At 32.1% G+C, this 14,170-nt stretch overlaps 1 protein-coding gene and 1 non-coding gene across 2 annotated transcripts; one reads left to right on the plus strand and one right to left on the minus strand.

The window, feature by feature from the left end:
• Positions 1-99: 99 nt before the first annotated feature.
• Positions 100-171, minus strand: TRNAP-AGG. The gene has a single exon. It is a non-coding gene; the product is annotated as a tRNA-Pro (tRNA).
• Positions 172-1,903: 1,732 nt separating this feature from the next.
• Positions 1,904-5,741, plus strand: LOC116110203 (MLO-like protein 3). The gene is made up of 15 exons (XM_031396422.1): positions 1,904-2,131; positions 2,231-2,288; positions 2,373-2,674; positions 2,774-2,890; positions 3,128-3,188; positions 3,577-3,665; positions 3,763-3,837; positions 3,925-4,022; positions 4,118-4,167; positions 4,282-4,325; positions 4,432-4,605; positions 4,699-4,734; positions 4,832-4,899; positions 4,994-5,054; positions 5,157-5,741. The coding sequence occupies exons 1-15, from the start codon at positions 2,003-2,005 to the stop codon at positions 5,493-5,495; spliced, it is 1,701 nt and encodes a 566-aa protein (XP_031252282.1). The 5' UTR covers positions 1,904-2,002; the 3' UTR covers positions 5,496-5,741.
• The last annotated feature ends 8,429 nt before the right edge of the window (positions 5,742-14,170 follow it).

A 14,170-nucleotide genomic window follows, 5' to 3' on the forward strand; every position in this document is an offset into this window, starting at 1 on the left:
CCAAATGTGATAAGACTTGAGTATTTCAATGCAAAATTTTATGAGGCTTAGAAATCTGATGGTTGCCACCGACAGTCAAGAGAGCAAAAAACCAAAAATGGGGCATTCCGAGAATTGAACTCGGGACCTCTCGCACCCTAAGCGAGAATCATACCACTAGACCAAATGCCCTAGTCGCATGTTCTTCGCTTTACATATAATATATATTTGTGTTTAACGTAAACAGCACCCATGGGAATTTTATCATCATAATTAAAAGAAGTTGCAATGCATCCATTATTAAGGGATAATAAATTGAGCAAGTACAAATTAAACTTAAAAGAAACATATCAGCTAATTAATATTATAGTCCTAAAAATATATTTATAAAATTTTAACCCCATTCATTTGTTTTATTCCAAGAGTTAAAAAATTTCAGAGAGAATATCAAGTCAGTTTCTTTTCCATAGGTTATCTTTGCTCTAAAAATAAAGATTACAATCAGAATGAAGGATCAGTATCAAAATTGAGAAATTGAGAAAGGGAGTCCTCTATTTATAGTAGAAGAATTCAAGGTAATAATTACAAATCTGCAAGTGGGTAGATGTTGTGCAAGTCCTTCCTTGCTTCATATTGGCTAATAACTTAGGAAATATCCTCAAATTATCTGAGGCTTGGATAGGTGTGCGGTCCTTAGTCACTCATAGACAAAACATGAATCTGTCAAGTTGGTGATAACCATATTCTTTCTGTCATGGAGCAACGTGACAGCTCCTAGACAGCACAAAATCTTCCTAAACTCTTATTGGTGTTTGTTGATGTAAGCTAACGTTAACTCTAATTTTTTAGGCATAACAATTTTTAACTAATATTGAACGTATTCTTATTAAATATTTTTTAATTATATGCTTAAAATTGTTTTGTTGAGAAAATAATGTTATATATATATAACTTTTAAGCGATATAACATGAACATTAATTTAGAATTATCACATAATCGAAAAAAAAGAATAACGTGTAAATTACATGACAAAATTAAATTATTGACACGTTATTTCATTTGCTTAATTTGGTATGTGAATTTAGTATTCTTTTGTAAAATGCGTAAAACGTGTTTTTGTTAGAAAGACTTCTCTAAAGTATTATTAGTCTCTAACAATAATTGAGATATGTAACCAATCCCTAGATAGTTTAGTGGTTTGATATAATTTTTTATTGTATTACCCAAGAGGTTCTGAGTTTGAGTTCTTCATCGGTTGCTAATAAGGGTGACCACTGGAGTTCTTAATTAGCCGATAGTTTCAGGATCTTAGAAGATTAATTGAAGGTCCTGAGGGATTAGTTAAGATACGTGTAAATTGGCCAGACACCCTCGGTCATAAAAAATAATAATAATAATTGAGAAATATTTGGTAAAAATGTTATGATTTTTAATTCCAATTTTAAGAAAATGCAACATTGACATCATAGAAACACTAAATACAAATACATATATATAAAATATAAGAATGGCTTAATCATACCGTACGTCTATTTCCTGCCCTAAATTATACTAGTTTTTCAAATTGACTAATTACTAACTCTACAGAATATTTGACTTAATGAAAAATTAAAGTCATGACCTACAATTCAATTCCATTGCTTAACTTGAGCTTACAAGAAACCGTACATTGAGCGGAAAATCAATGCTAGCTGTTATTCTACAACCACCATTTGTTTATCAAATTAAATATTTTTCTGAGCAACATTTTTTAATTTGAACCGCATGTATATATTTATTTAGCATTATTAATTTATCATATATTTATTTTTAAAATGTCTTGATAGCCCACCTGTCCCATAAAATCAGCTGGAGATTACAGTGATTGATTGTATAAATCTGCGAATTTGTCATCCCTGCAACATATAGAGAAGAAATTGACTATTTGTAGTGTGAAAACAAGAAAATTCTGAAGCCAGTGGCTATTGAATCTTTCCTATTTAAGACTGAATTTTGCAATAAGACGAATAACTTGATCAAATCATGGCTACCGCCGGAGAATCATCAGCTCGTTCTCTGGAAAAGACACCGACGTGGGCTCTTGCCGTGGTTTTCTTTGTCATCGTATTCATTTGCATAATCATAGAACACTCTATCCATCTTCTTACCCACGTAAGTTTAATTAATTCAATATATTTAACCTAATCTCCCTTTTCTATTCAAGTAAATTAATCAATCTTTAAGCTTACATAAATTAATTTACCAATGTAGTGGCTTAAGAAACGTCGGAAAAATGCGTTGATCGATGCAGTGGACAAGCTCAAATCAGGTACATATGCATGCAATTGAAGATAAATATTATTTCTTTTTATTTTCTTTTTTGTGAGTGTATATATGTGGATATTTGGTGCAGAATTGATGCTTCTGGGCTTCATGTCACTTCTATTGGCGGTGACTCAAAGCTTTATATCTAATATCTGCATACCCACCAAGGTTGCTGACATTATGCTTCCATGTCTTAAAGCCGTCGAATCCGAATCTCTTGATGTAAAAAGTTTTGAGCACTATGGAAATAAAAATATTAATCGAAACTTATTATCCATGGATGGTTTGTATGAATATATGGTATGGCAAGCAAATAGGCGACGACTAGATGATGACACTGAGGTTGAAGATGATGCTGCTGGTGCAGTTTCTGATTCTTGCACTTCCAAAGTATGCCACCAAAATAGACATATATTATCTTTTATTTTCTATTTTTTTCAATATTTTCATATTTCTTTGCTCATGATGTACACCTTAAATTATTTGCAGGGAAAGGTTTCTTTAATATCCACAGATGGGATCCTTCAGCTACGCATATTTATTTGTGCGCTAGTAGTTATGCAGATTGTGTATAGCGTCCTCACCATGGCTTTGGGCAGGGCCAAGGTAAAAGGTTTCTTGTGAACTATAAAAAAAAATCTCCTTATTAATGCAACTCTACATTTACATATCGACGTATCGTTTTTGTGTTGTTTGTATAAATATGATTTATAAGGGATTGACATTTTTACTTTATCCCAATTGCAGAGAATATATTATATTATATCATCTGAAATATTCTGCTTCGAGGTATTTATGTATATGTTATACTTTCTTCAATATTTCTTCTTGTTGATATTACAGATGAGGCGCTGGAAAACTTGGGAAAAAGAAACTCGAACAACAGAGTACCTGGCTGCAAATGGTATATATTTTGGGTGCCATTTTAAATTTTCATCTTGCGTAATCATCAAGAATCAACTTGTTATGTACCTTGGAATTTTCTTCCCTGATAAATTATTACACCTGTCTTTGCCAACATGTTGCCGGGTTGTCTTGGACGTTGAAGTTGAAGAAAAAATGTTAAAAGGGCAAGAAAATAGATGTATATTATTGGTCTTTTCGATATATAGTATCTAACTTTCCAACTCAAATATCATTTTCTGGACATTAAATAATCAAGAAATTCATCTGCACCGTTCATAAGATTAAAATGACATGTTTTGACTATAATTAAAATAACGCGTTTTTACTTGGCGTAAATGATTCAATGACTTCTTCTGGTTCTAATTTTTCCTTCATTTAATTACTAGATCCTGACCGATTCAGATTGACGAGACAAACAACATTCGGTAGACGGCACGTAACTTCCTGTACAGAAACATCAACTCAGCTCTGGATTGTGAGTTTCCTTTTTGCTTGATCGATCTTTAAAGTTTGCTTGATCGATCAACATTATAATGACTTGAATTAATTTGGATGATTATGAAATGGAGCAGAAATGTTTTTTCAGGCAGTTCTTTCGTTCAGTTGCAAAAGTTGATTATCTAACCTTGAGACATAGTTTCATTTCGGTGAGCCTTTCGATTCCTGTTCTTAATTTTAAATATGAATGAGATTTCATTTTTTAACATTAAGATTATGTTTCATTAATTTCTCAGGCTCACATGTCATCAGCTAGGTATAACCATTACTTCAATTTTCAAAAATACATACAGCGATCCTTAGAGGAGGATTTCAAGGTCGTGGTTGGAATCAGGTAATTAATTATCAAATCTCTCTCTACTTTAAATTTTTCACTTTATTAATATAAATATTACACGTTAATTTAATCAAAAATTACATTCTTGACAGTCCTCTAATGTGGTTTGTTGTCGTCATTTTCTTGCTTCTAGATGTTCACGGTATGTATATAATGTTAATTCGCCTGTTCATTTCATTTTTTGCCGGCTTTTTAAGGAGTATTATAGAATCTTTATATTAGGTTTTATGCATCCAATTTTTCTGAACTCGATCAGGTTGGCAAAAGATTTTTGCGGCGACAACCTATGTTCCACTCTTGGTAAGTGTTTGGAGATAATATTATTTGTGTTTTGTGTCTTCGATCGAGTTTTCTAATGGTTTCTTGCAACCCATCATTTTAATCACAACTTTATCTCAATTTGCAGATAGTGCTACTTGTGGGAACCAAACTTGAAACAATTGTGGCGAAAATGGCTCTTCGTATCAATGAAAGAACCGATGTGATCAAGGGGACTCCCCTGGTTGAACCTAGTGATAAACTCTTCTGGTTCGGACGCCCGCGATTTGTTTTGATTCTTCTTCACTTTACTCTATTTCTGGTAATTGGATCCACCTCAAGAAATATATATCTAGATATATATATATATTATATATATATCAACTTTGACTAATCATATATATTAATTTTTCAGAATGCATTTGAGCTTGCCTTCTTCATTTGGGTTTCGGTATGTGTTCCATTATATTATTTCTTATTGTTACAACATCTCAGGTTCTTCATTTGGTTCCAATAAATATAGCTTTAATATTTTCTTTCTTTGGCAGACACAATTTGGTGTAGACTCTTGCTTCCATGAGCATACTGCTATCACTGTAACAGGGGTGGTATTAGCGTAAGAATCAAATGCCTTAAATGATAATTTACTGATTCAAAATCTTTAATTAGTTCAATTTTATGATTTTAATTTCACTTAATTAATTCCTCAGCATAATCGCTCAAGTCCTGTGCAGCTATATCACTCTTCCTCTATATGCACTGGTGACACAGGTACAAATACAATATTGATATTAAATTAATGGTAGATTAAATAAATTAAGGGAATTATAAAACTGAAGACTTCTAATTGGGTTTCTTATTATTTATACACAGATGGGTTCACAATTCAGGAGTAGAGTACTAGAAGAACAAACGGCTAAGATCATAAAGCAATGGCATACCGAAGTGAGGGAGAGAAAGAAGAAAGAGGAGGAATATGGTTTACATTCTCCTCCTCGAATTTCTTTGTCTAAAGAGTGGAGCTCCAAGATGGGTAGTCCCATTAATGAATTCTCTTCTCTGATCCAAAGACTCGTGTCAATGCCTAAAGAAAGCAATAATAATAATCAGTTGGCTAACAAAGGAAAACTCGTACTCGTAGATGAGGCAAGCTCATCAAGGAGTCCATCCCCAGTGGTGAAGCGAGAAATGCTGATGCTAAGACGACACTAGTCAAAATGTTTAACCATTGAAAGAGTCATAACATAACGAGTCCAATGTTTTCTATTCTATGCTAAACCTGCGAAAGGGACATGAAGATAGATGATGAAGAAGAAAATAATTAAGTTGTGTAGATGTTAGTATCCTTTTGTATAAATATAATTGTTAGACTCTGATGGGATTAAGGTTCTTAAATTATTTATAGATGTTCAAGTGGAGGGTTCAGGACTTATATTTTCTTGGATTAATTATCTCTGTCTCCTGTTATTCGGAATATTATTTCGATATTCTTACTTAAATAATCACTACAACATTATGCATTTCTAGTTATGACGTTCATTGTATTTAAAAATATTAATTTGCATAGTTAAATGGTTTAGTTACAACTGCAATTTTTTATAACTTATCATATAGCTAAAAGTGGCCCAACTAGAAGTGAGTCATGTAACTTTTTGCTTACGTAGCTAACAGTTTATATTTTTTGTTAGATGAAATTAATATATAACTAAAAACTGAAATGTTTTTGGCATAACAATAATAAAATTGTAACAAAAGTTTTGCCTTTTATAGCCATGGAGAACAGTTTATATAGTTATGTTTCAATTTTAGCTATACAAATATAAATTTATAACTAAAACTTATAAATTCCTATTACAAACATAATATCCATAACAAATATATTAACATTTTGGCTACATGACCACTAAATTCGTAACTAAATAAAAAGATCATTTGCCATATAAATAGTGAATTCATAGCTAAATATTAAATTATTTGCTACGGACATATAGAAGTTGTGGACCAAAGAGTCAAAAATTAAACTACTATGGTCTATTTGTAATTTGTACAAAATGGTGTCGTTTTGAGTTGCCTAATATGTACAACACTAGTTTACATTTTACACTGATAGTTTGATATTGTTTTGCTTTACTAAAACAGTATGAAGTCAACTCTCTCTGTAATCTCACGATTCACTCTCTTAATCAAAGGATTAGGGATTCCTTTCTCATTTTCAATTCTCTCAAATTGATTTTTTCAATTCTTAACTTCATCATACTGTTACAGTGCCTTGTTCTCAACCCAGCCCCTGCTCAACAGTTGGTAAGAATAATTCTGCTTCAGTTTTGAATCCTCTTATCCAAACTTAACTTCATCATCTTCTCACAACTCTAATTTCTCCTCTACACTATTGTTGTGGATTTTCGTAAGTGTACGAAATTGTGTAAGTAATAAAGTGTAAAATTACGGATATCGAACTCTAGGGAGTTACTATTATCAATTACCAATTAAACTATCCTATTACTATTTGATCGATCTAAATTGTATCAAGGAAAATCTAAACTAAATTAGCAATTGAATTTAAAAAGAAAACTAAAAAGAGAACAATTAAAATAAACCTTTGGGTAAAAACAAGATGACTAGACTTAAGGCATAGACTTCACACCAACTCTTATTCATATGTATCAATCTCTTATGCTAATTTTGTTAAGCTCTTCCTACAGGTCAAACTCCCTAAATTTCCAATAACTTTCTCTCGAACAATTATCAAATTAACTCCTAATTGCTAACCCGAATTATCTCTTATCAGATTTAAGCAATTGGAGATCATTATGCTCTATGGAGTTTACCAAAACCTCACAAGTTGCGGTAACCTATCTCTAGCGTTCGCTCAACCTATGGTTTTACTACCGTAGACCAACTAAGTATCATCTCTCAATCTTAACCTAGTCCATTAGTTCATTCAATTCTTGGGCCCTTAAGAATCAAAAGCATTAGGAATCATAGTAAAACTTAGGAAAAATTCTTAATAAAAATTAACAATCAAAGATCAACACATAATCAAGAGATTGGGCTACATCTTAGCCCTAGAGAATAAATTTAGTTCATAATAAACATGAAAGAAACAATCATCTTTATTAAAACAATCATCGTGAGTTTATAAGAAAAAAACAAGAAAAACTTCTCTATATTGTAAATCAAAGCTCCAGAACTTATATTACTTCTCTTCTCAGATTTTTCTTCTCTTCTTCTCACCAAATAAATCCCCAAAATAATGCTAAAAGACTTCTATTTATATCCCACAAGGGTTAGGGTTTTATTTTTCTTAATTCTATTTGGTTTAGGACTTTTATCCCTATTCTCCTACCTAAAAACGGATAACCAGTTTTTAACTTCCTTGACTGTGCCGCGGCACTGTGCTATGGCACATTAGCTACTGGCCAGAGTGTGCCGCAACACTGTGCCACGACACAGTAATTTCTTCTTCTTCCCGCATCATTCCATTATTCTTCAGAGATGGTGATTTTTGAACTTGATAACGATGAAATTTGGAAAAGTGATAAACATATGAAATGTAACCCTTTGAATCAAGTTTCCAACAGTCCAAGAATCGTCTTAATCCAAGTTCTACAGCTCAATATATTCTTAAAATACCGAGGCATACTCAAGCTAGAACGTAATCAAGAATCTTCTCTTTACTTCAACTTCCATAACTTCTTCAATTCAACTCCGATTCTTGATCCGCTTGTTTCTACTCGTCACTTATTCCATTGCCGATATGATTCTTCATCCGAGCATAACATTTAAGCACTAGTAGCCTTAAAAACACTCAAAAACACCCATGATCTCGTAAAAGACAATTATAAAAATATTAAGCAACTTTACCAAATTAAGCCTAATTTCCCACAATTAATCCCGATAAACGACTAACTAAATGTGTATTTTCAAGCTCTTATCAACTACAACCTTCAAAAAATCCAGATTTCCTATCTACTTCTCATTCCTCTTGTCCTTTAATAGTTGATCTCACTGCTCAACCAAACTTAACCCCATGTTCCTCTACTTTACCCCAACCTGTTTCATCATGTCATCTTGAAGTTGATTTAGGTTCATTCTAGCATCCTACTTCAATCAATGTTCCACAAGTTAATCAGAATATTCACACTATGGTGACTAGGGCCAAATCTAAAAACACCACTTAAAACAAAGTTGATCTTCTTACCTCTGGCTCATCCTCTGTTTCGTCATCCTCCTCACATGTTGTTCCTTAACCCTTCTCTGTCAAAGAGGCCTTAAGTATTGTCGAATGGCAAGAAGCAATGCAGATTGAGTTTAATGCTTTGCTTAAGAACAACACTTGGTCCTTAATTCCTCCTACTAGTGATATAAATGTAGTAGGGAACAAATGGGTATTTAGAACCAAGTTTAATTTAGATGTTTATCTTCAAAAGTATAAGGAAAGGCTGGTTGCCAAGGGTTTTCAGCAAAACTCAGGCTTAGATTACTTTGAAACCTTCAGCCTAGTGATAAAACCTTCCACCATCAAAATTATCCTTACCTTAGCTGTAACCAATGGCTGGGATATTCAGTAGATAGACATCAATAATGCCTTCCTGAATGGTACTCTAAATGAGACTGTCTTTATGAAACAACCTTAAAGATTTGAGCATCCTCGGTTTCTTGGTTTTGTGTGCAAACTTCAAAAGGCTTTGTATGGGTTAAAACAAGCACCCATAGCATGGTTTGACAAGTTTAAAGAGGTCTTACTTGCCAAAGGTTTCAGAAATTCAGTGTCAGATTCCAATTTGTTTGTTTATAAGGAAGGTGATCACTGTCTTCTCATCTAGTAGATGACATCTTGATCACTGGTGTAAATAAGGATTTCATACACAAGTTGGTTCAAGATCTTAAAGATCACTACTTTCTTAGCATAGAGGCCACCAAAACTTCTCACGATATTCATCTCAAACAAACCAAGTATGTTCTTGATTTGTTGGTTAAGACTAAAATGGCTGATGCACACTCTTGTTCAACACCTCTAGTAGTCAGCACTAAACTGTTTTCTACCGATAGTGAACATTTTAAAGATCCAACTTTGTACAGAAGTATAGTGGGGCTTTGCAATATCTCACCTTAACCAAACCTGACATCAGCTTTATTGTTAACAAGCTGAGTTAGTTCTTACAAGCTCCCACAAAAGTTCAATGGCAAGCATGCAAGAGAGTTCTTCGGAATCTAAAAGGCACTCAAGATCATGGACTCCAATTCAAACTAGCAGCACCAATGTGTTGTGAATGCTATGTTGATGTAGATTGGGGTAGCAACCTTGATGATAGGAGCTCCACCACTGGCTATTATATTTACTTGGGTCCCAATCTGATTCAATAGAGCTCCGAAAAGAGAAGGTAGTTGTTTTGTTCTCCACAGAGGCTAAGTGTAGAGCTTTAGCTCACACAGCAACTGAGATAGCTGATTGAATAGTATTTTCTTTGAATTGGGTCCAGATTTCAATCAAGCACCTTTCATTTGGTGTGGTAATATTAGTGCAGGTGCATTGGCTGCCAATCCTGTGTTTCATGCAAGGACAAAGCACATCAAGATTGATGCTCATTATATAAGAGATCAAGTCTTGGCTAGGCAACTTTTGGTTCAATATGTGCCTACAAAGCTGCAAATTGCAGACATTTTAACTAAAGATTTTTCCTCTACTCAGTTTCAGGAATTAAAGGAAAAGCTTAATGTTTTAGTTGTATCTTGCTCTAACTGAACCTTTGCTGAAGTTTCTTCTAATTGTCTTTGTGCTTCACTTGAGGTTCTATTGTCTTCCACAACTTTGGCTCACCTTTGGTGCTGCATTTTTGTTATTGTCTTCCATAGCTTTGGTTCACCTCTGGTGCTACATTTTTACTATTGTCTTCCACGGCTTTGGTTCACCTACGGTGTTGTATTTTCTATTTCCTCATTGTTCATCTTGAGGTTCTAGAGTTAAATGCAGCACTTTGCTGCTTCATTTTTGTTATTGGCCACCCTGCAGATTTCAAAATGTAGTTTGGATATTTGATGCTCATCTAAAGTTCTTCTTGTGATTAAAGATTTTGTTTTGAAGGGACATATGATCATCCTTGAGCAGGATCTACCTTGAGAATTCAGTTTGAGTGGGAATCTGGACCAAAGAATCAAAAATTCAAACTGAGAGTTAAATTTGAGTGGGAATGTGGACCAAAGAATCAGAAGTTCAAACTAAGAGTTCAGTTTGAATAGGAATGTGAACCAAAGAATCAAAAGTTCAAATTGGGAGTTCAGTTTGAGTGGGAACATGGACCAAAGGGTCAGAAATTAAACTACTGTGCTCTGTTTGTAATTTGTACAACATTGGTTTACATTTTACACTGATATTTTGCTACTGTTTTGCTTTACTAAAACAATATAAAGTCAGCTCTCTCTGTAATCTCATGATTCACTCTCTTAATCAAAGGATTAGGGATTCTTTTCTCATTTTCAATTCTCTCAAATTGATTCTTTCAATTCTTAAAGTCCATAGAAGTCTTATTTATATGTGAAAAGATATTGCTATGGACATAGTGTATTAATAACTAAATATTGAAATTACTTGCTATGGATACTTTTGATTTGTAGATAAATATATTATAATTATTTGCTGCAAACATATTGAAGTCATATCTACATATGAAATTCAGTTGCTATGGACATAGTGCGTTAATAGCTAAATATTGAAATTACTCGTTATGAGTACTTTTAATTTATAGCTAAATATTATAATTATTTGCAATGGAACAAATAATTTATATCAAGAATTTATGATTTATTGCTTCAATTAAAATTAATTGTAACAAATATTGCTATAATTAACCAATTTAATAATAATTACAAATTTATAGCATTTTTTTATATTAAATAGATAATATCATATCATATGAAAAATTCTAATAGAAAAAATAGAACATTAATAAAGTCATTTTCAACCAAATAATTGTATACTCATAAAATCCTTCATCCTAGTAATTTAAAATATTATTAACTAATTTTTTTTAACAAAATATGAATGCTTCAATGTCATAGCAATCTTTCCTGGCCATTTAAGAATTTCCACCAACTTGCTATATCAAATTTGAAAAAAAAAAATTAGACTAATCATATAGAATAATTTAATCATTGCATATCACTTTATGATTAATGTAAAAGAAAAATGGTTTTCATCATATATATGAAGTTTTCAACATAAGTTACAATTTCATCAAAAGGGATCTGGTTATTTGTTGAAGATTGTTAACCTTGAGTTGTAAGCACCATCATAAACTTCTCTTCCCATCGTCTATTCATCTCCTCCATTTGCCTTTACTTCTTCTAATTTCTCATTTGCTTCCCTCTTTGCCACCTCCACCCTTTCATTTGCTTCCTTCCTAGTTTTTTGTACTTGTTTCATAAGTTGTGCTTGAGTTGTTTTGCTTCCAAAATATTCAGTAATACTTTTTCTTGGACCATAACATGCAAATAGTAAGTCTTCTGTGGACCAAGGACCTCTTCAAATATTTCACCATCATTCAATAAGATTCTTCCTTCTACTTGTTTTTTTAATTGATCAAACTGTGACTGCAAAATAAATTTATAAATTAGCTTGGATGTGTGTGCATAATAAAAAATTAAGAAATAGTTAAAGAGAATATAAAGCTATTACAATAATGTCTTCTATACTAGACTCAACTTGCTTTCCTTTCTTTCTTTTGTGAGATTCTATCCAAACTTCAACACGAGAAGGAGTATATCCATTTTTCTTTTGTTGTCATAATAAAAGTTATGAACATATTGATTAAAAAATAATGAGTGTGAATTATTAAACTTAATCTCATATTTGAATGCAAATTCATACCATTTGATGTCTAAGTCGAGCATAATTTTTAGTTCCTGTGTAAAGAGGCATAGACTGCTTTGATCTATTTGTCTTATTCTTGTTATTCCTTTCCTATATAATGATAAAATAAGCAATAATATTTATATCTTATAATTACATAGTAATTATGCAAAAATGTAACTTAAATAGCTATGCTTACTTGAAAGGTTGCCTCACTGCAATGATTAACCATATACTTCCAGTCATCCATATGAACAAGTTTAGGCTCATTTTTCAGATGACTTTGGTAAGTTGGTTTCGAATCAAAATATATATTTTTTTTTTCATTTTGTACCTGTAATCCCTATATAAGGCATTCATGTGACCAAAAATGGCTTCTTTCCTTCCTTCTACTTCTTCAAACATAAACTTCTCCCGAAAAACATATAAGATAAATAATTATCAAATTCTACACTTTAATATATTAAACAGAATACAAAATTTTATAAATATTTTTTTGTTATCCATCTTACCTTGATAATGGTCCACATATGGGCAATTTCATGTTCTTTAAGTTATTTCCACTCCTTTAATTGTAAAAGACAACATGACTTATTCCAAACTGTTTGTCCTAAAAACCAAACAAAATCTGTTGAGTTTTTGCCAACAACCTAATGATCCTCATCAAATTCTATAGGCAATTTTTCTCTTTTTTCTAATGTAATTATTTTTTATGCAACGCGTAGGACCTCTTGTTTTCTTTTTTTTTTTTAGTGTTTAGACCTAAAAATTACATGAATAATTATTAATTAGCAAATCAAGAACTGCACAGCATTTAGAAAATGAAAATGCATGAAAGTAAAATGGAAAAAATTAAAATTAAAACCTGATGTCCATGCCTCAATTCCAACATCTGATGTGTGCTTCTCCGAAAATGCCTGGTTGACTTCTCCGGAAATATTTCCAAGATTATGTTCTTCAGGACAACAAGGCACATTATCATCCTTTTCTGAGAGAGTAAACATGTTAACAGGCATTCCCTTAGTATTTCTATAACTTGCAAGTTTGTTTCTCACGTCATCATCATCAACAATTTGTACTAGCCCATCAAAATCACTGAGGATACTCCTTGGCTTCAGGTAAAACAATTTGTCTCCACAAAGTATATCAAAATCACAGTTCTTCTTTATGTAATCCAACAAAGCAAAGTATGTGAGAAACTCGAACTCAAATCAAAATCATAGTACTTCTCACTCACTCTACCATTAATATACGTTCGCGTAGGTGAAAAGATAAAATATACTCCATAATGAAATCTTATTGTTCCCATTTCCGGTACACCTATTCTTCCTATTATAAATAAAATAAATTCAAGTTAGATGAATATTAAATAAACTAACAAACAATAATAATAATGAGTGTACATTATAGCCATAATAATGAATTGATTTGGTGATCTGGAAAGCATTAAAAAATAAATTACAATGTTTACCAATAGAATTAGTTGCTCTTTCTGGCTGTATAAGAGAATGGAGATTATTACATGACTTCTCAATACTGTTTGTAGAGGATTGCACCTTATTGAGTTGTGTTTCATGATGAGTTTTTTGCATATCTTGAGAGATACTATCGACATGATCACTCTTTTCATCAGTGGACTTAGCTTTTCTTCTTCCTTTAACTAAACCTCCATACTTGCTCATATTGTTGGTATTCTAAAAAGGTATTATTTACAATAAAATAAATCACTGATTATAAAATAAAATAAAAAATAAATTAAAAAAAAAGACATTATTGAGCTATGACCATAATATTTCAAACATAGGGGAACTTAGATACAACAAGATTTCTTATTCATATTGAGCTTAAAGTTTGATGTAGACAGATTATTCCCATGTTTCTGTTACTTATAATTAATTTCGTTATCTAGGACCATAACCATTATGGATAATTGCATGATCCTTCAAGTTTACGTCTGCGTGTGGAGAAGCCATGATCATGAAGTTACAACATCAAACACAAGTTATTATTTATAATTCTTGCATCATGTCACTACAAC

The sequence above is a fragment of the Pistacia vera genome, unplaced genomic scaffold, assembly GCF_008641045.1.
Source record: "Pistacia vera cultivar Batoury unplaced genomic scaffold, PisVer_v2 Contig599, whole genome shotgun sequence".
In the NCBI taxonomy this organism is placed as follows: Eukaryota; Viridiplantae; Streptophyta; class Magnoliopsida; order Sapindales; family Anacardiaceae; genus Pistacia; species Pistacia vera.

What these genes read in the sequence shown, in the direction of transcription:
- LOC116110203 (XM_031396422.1), top strand. Translation starts at nt 2,003, where the DNA reads ATGGCTACCGCCGGAGAATCATCAGCTCGTTCTCTGGAAAAGACACCG. An exon ending in CATCAACTCAGCTCTGGATT is followed by an intron (nt 3,666 to 3,762) that starts GTGAGTTTCCTT and finishes GAAATGGAGCAG; the next exon opens with AAATGTTTTTTCAGGCAGTT. An exon ending in TTCACTTTACTCTATTTCTG is followed by an intron (nt 4,606 to 4,698) that starts GTAATTGGATCC and finishes TTAATTTTTCAG; the next exon opens with AATGCATTTGAGCTTGCCTT.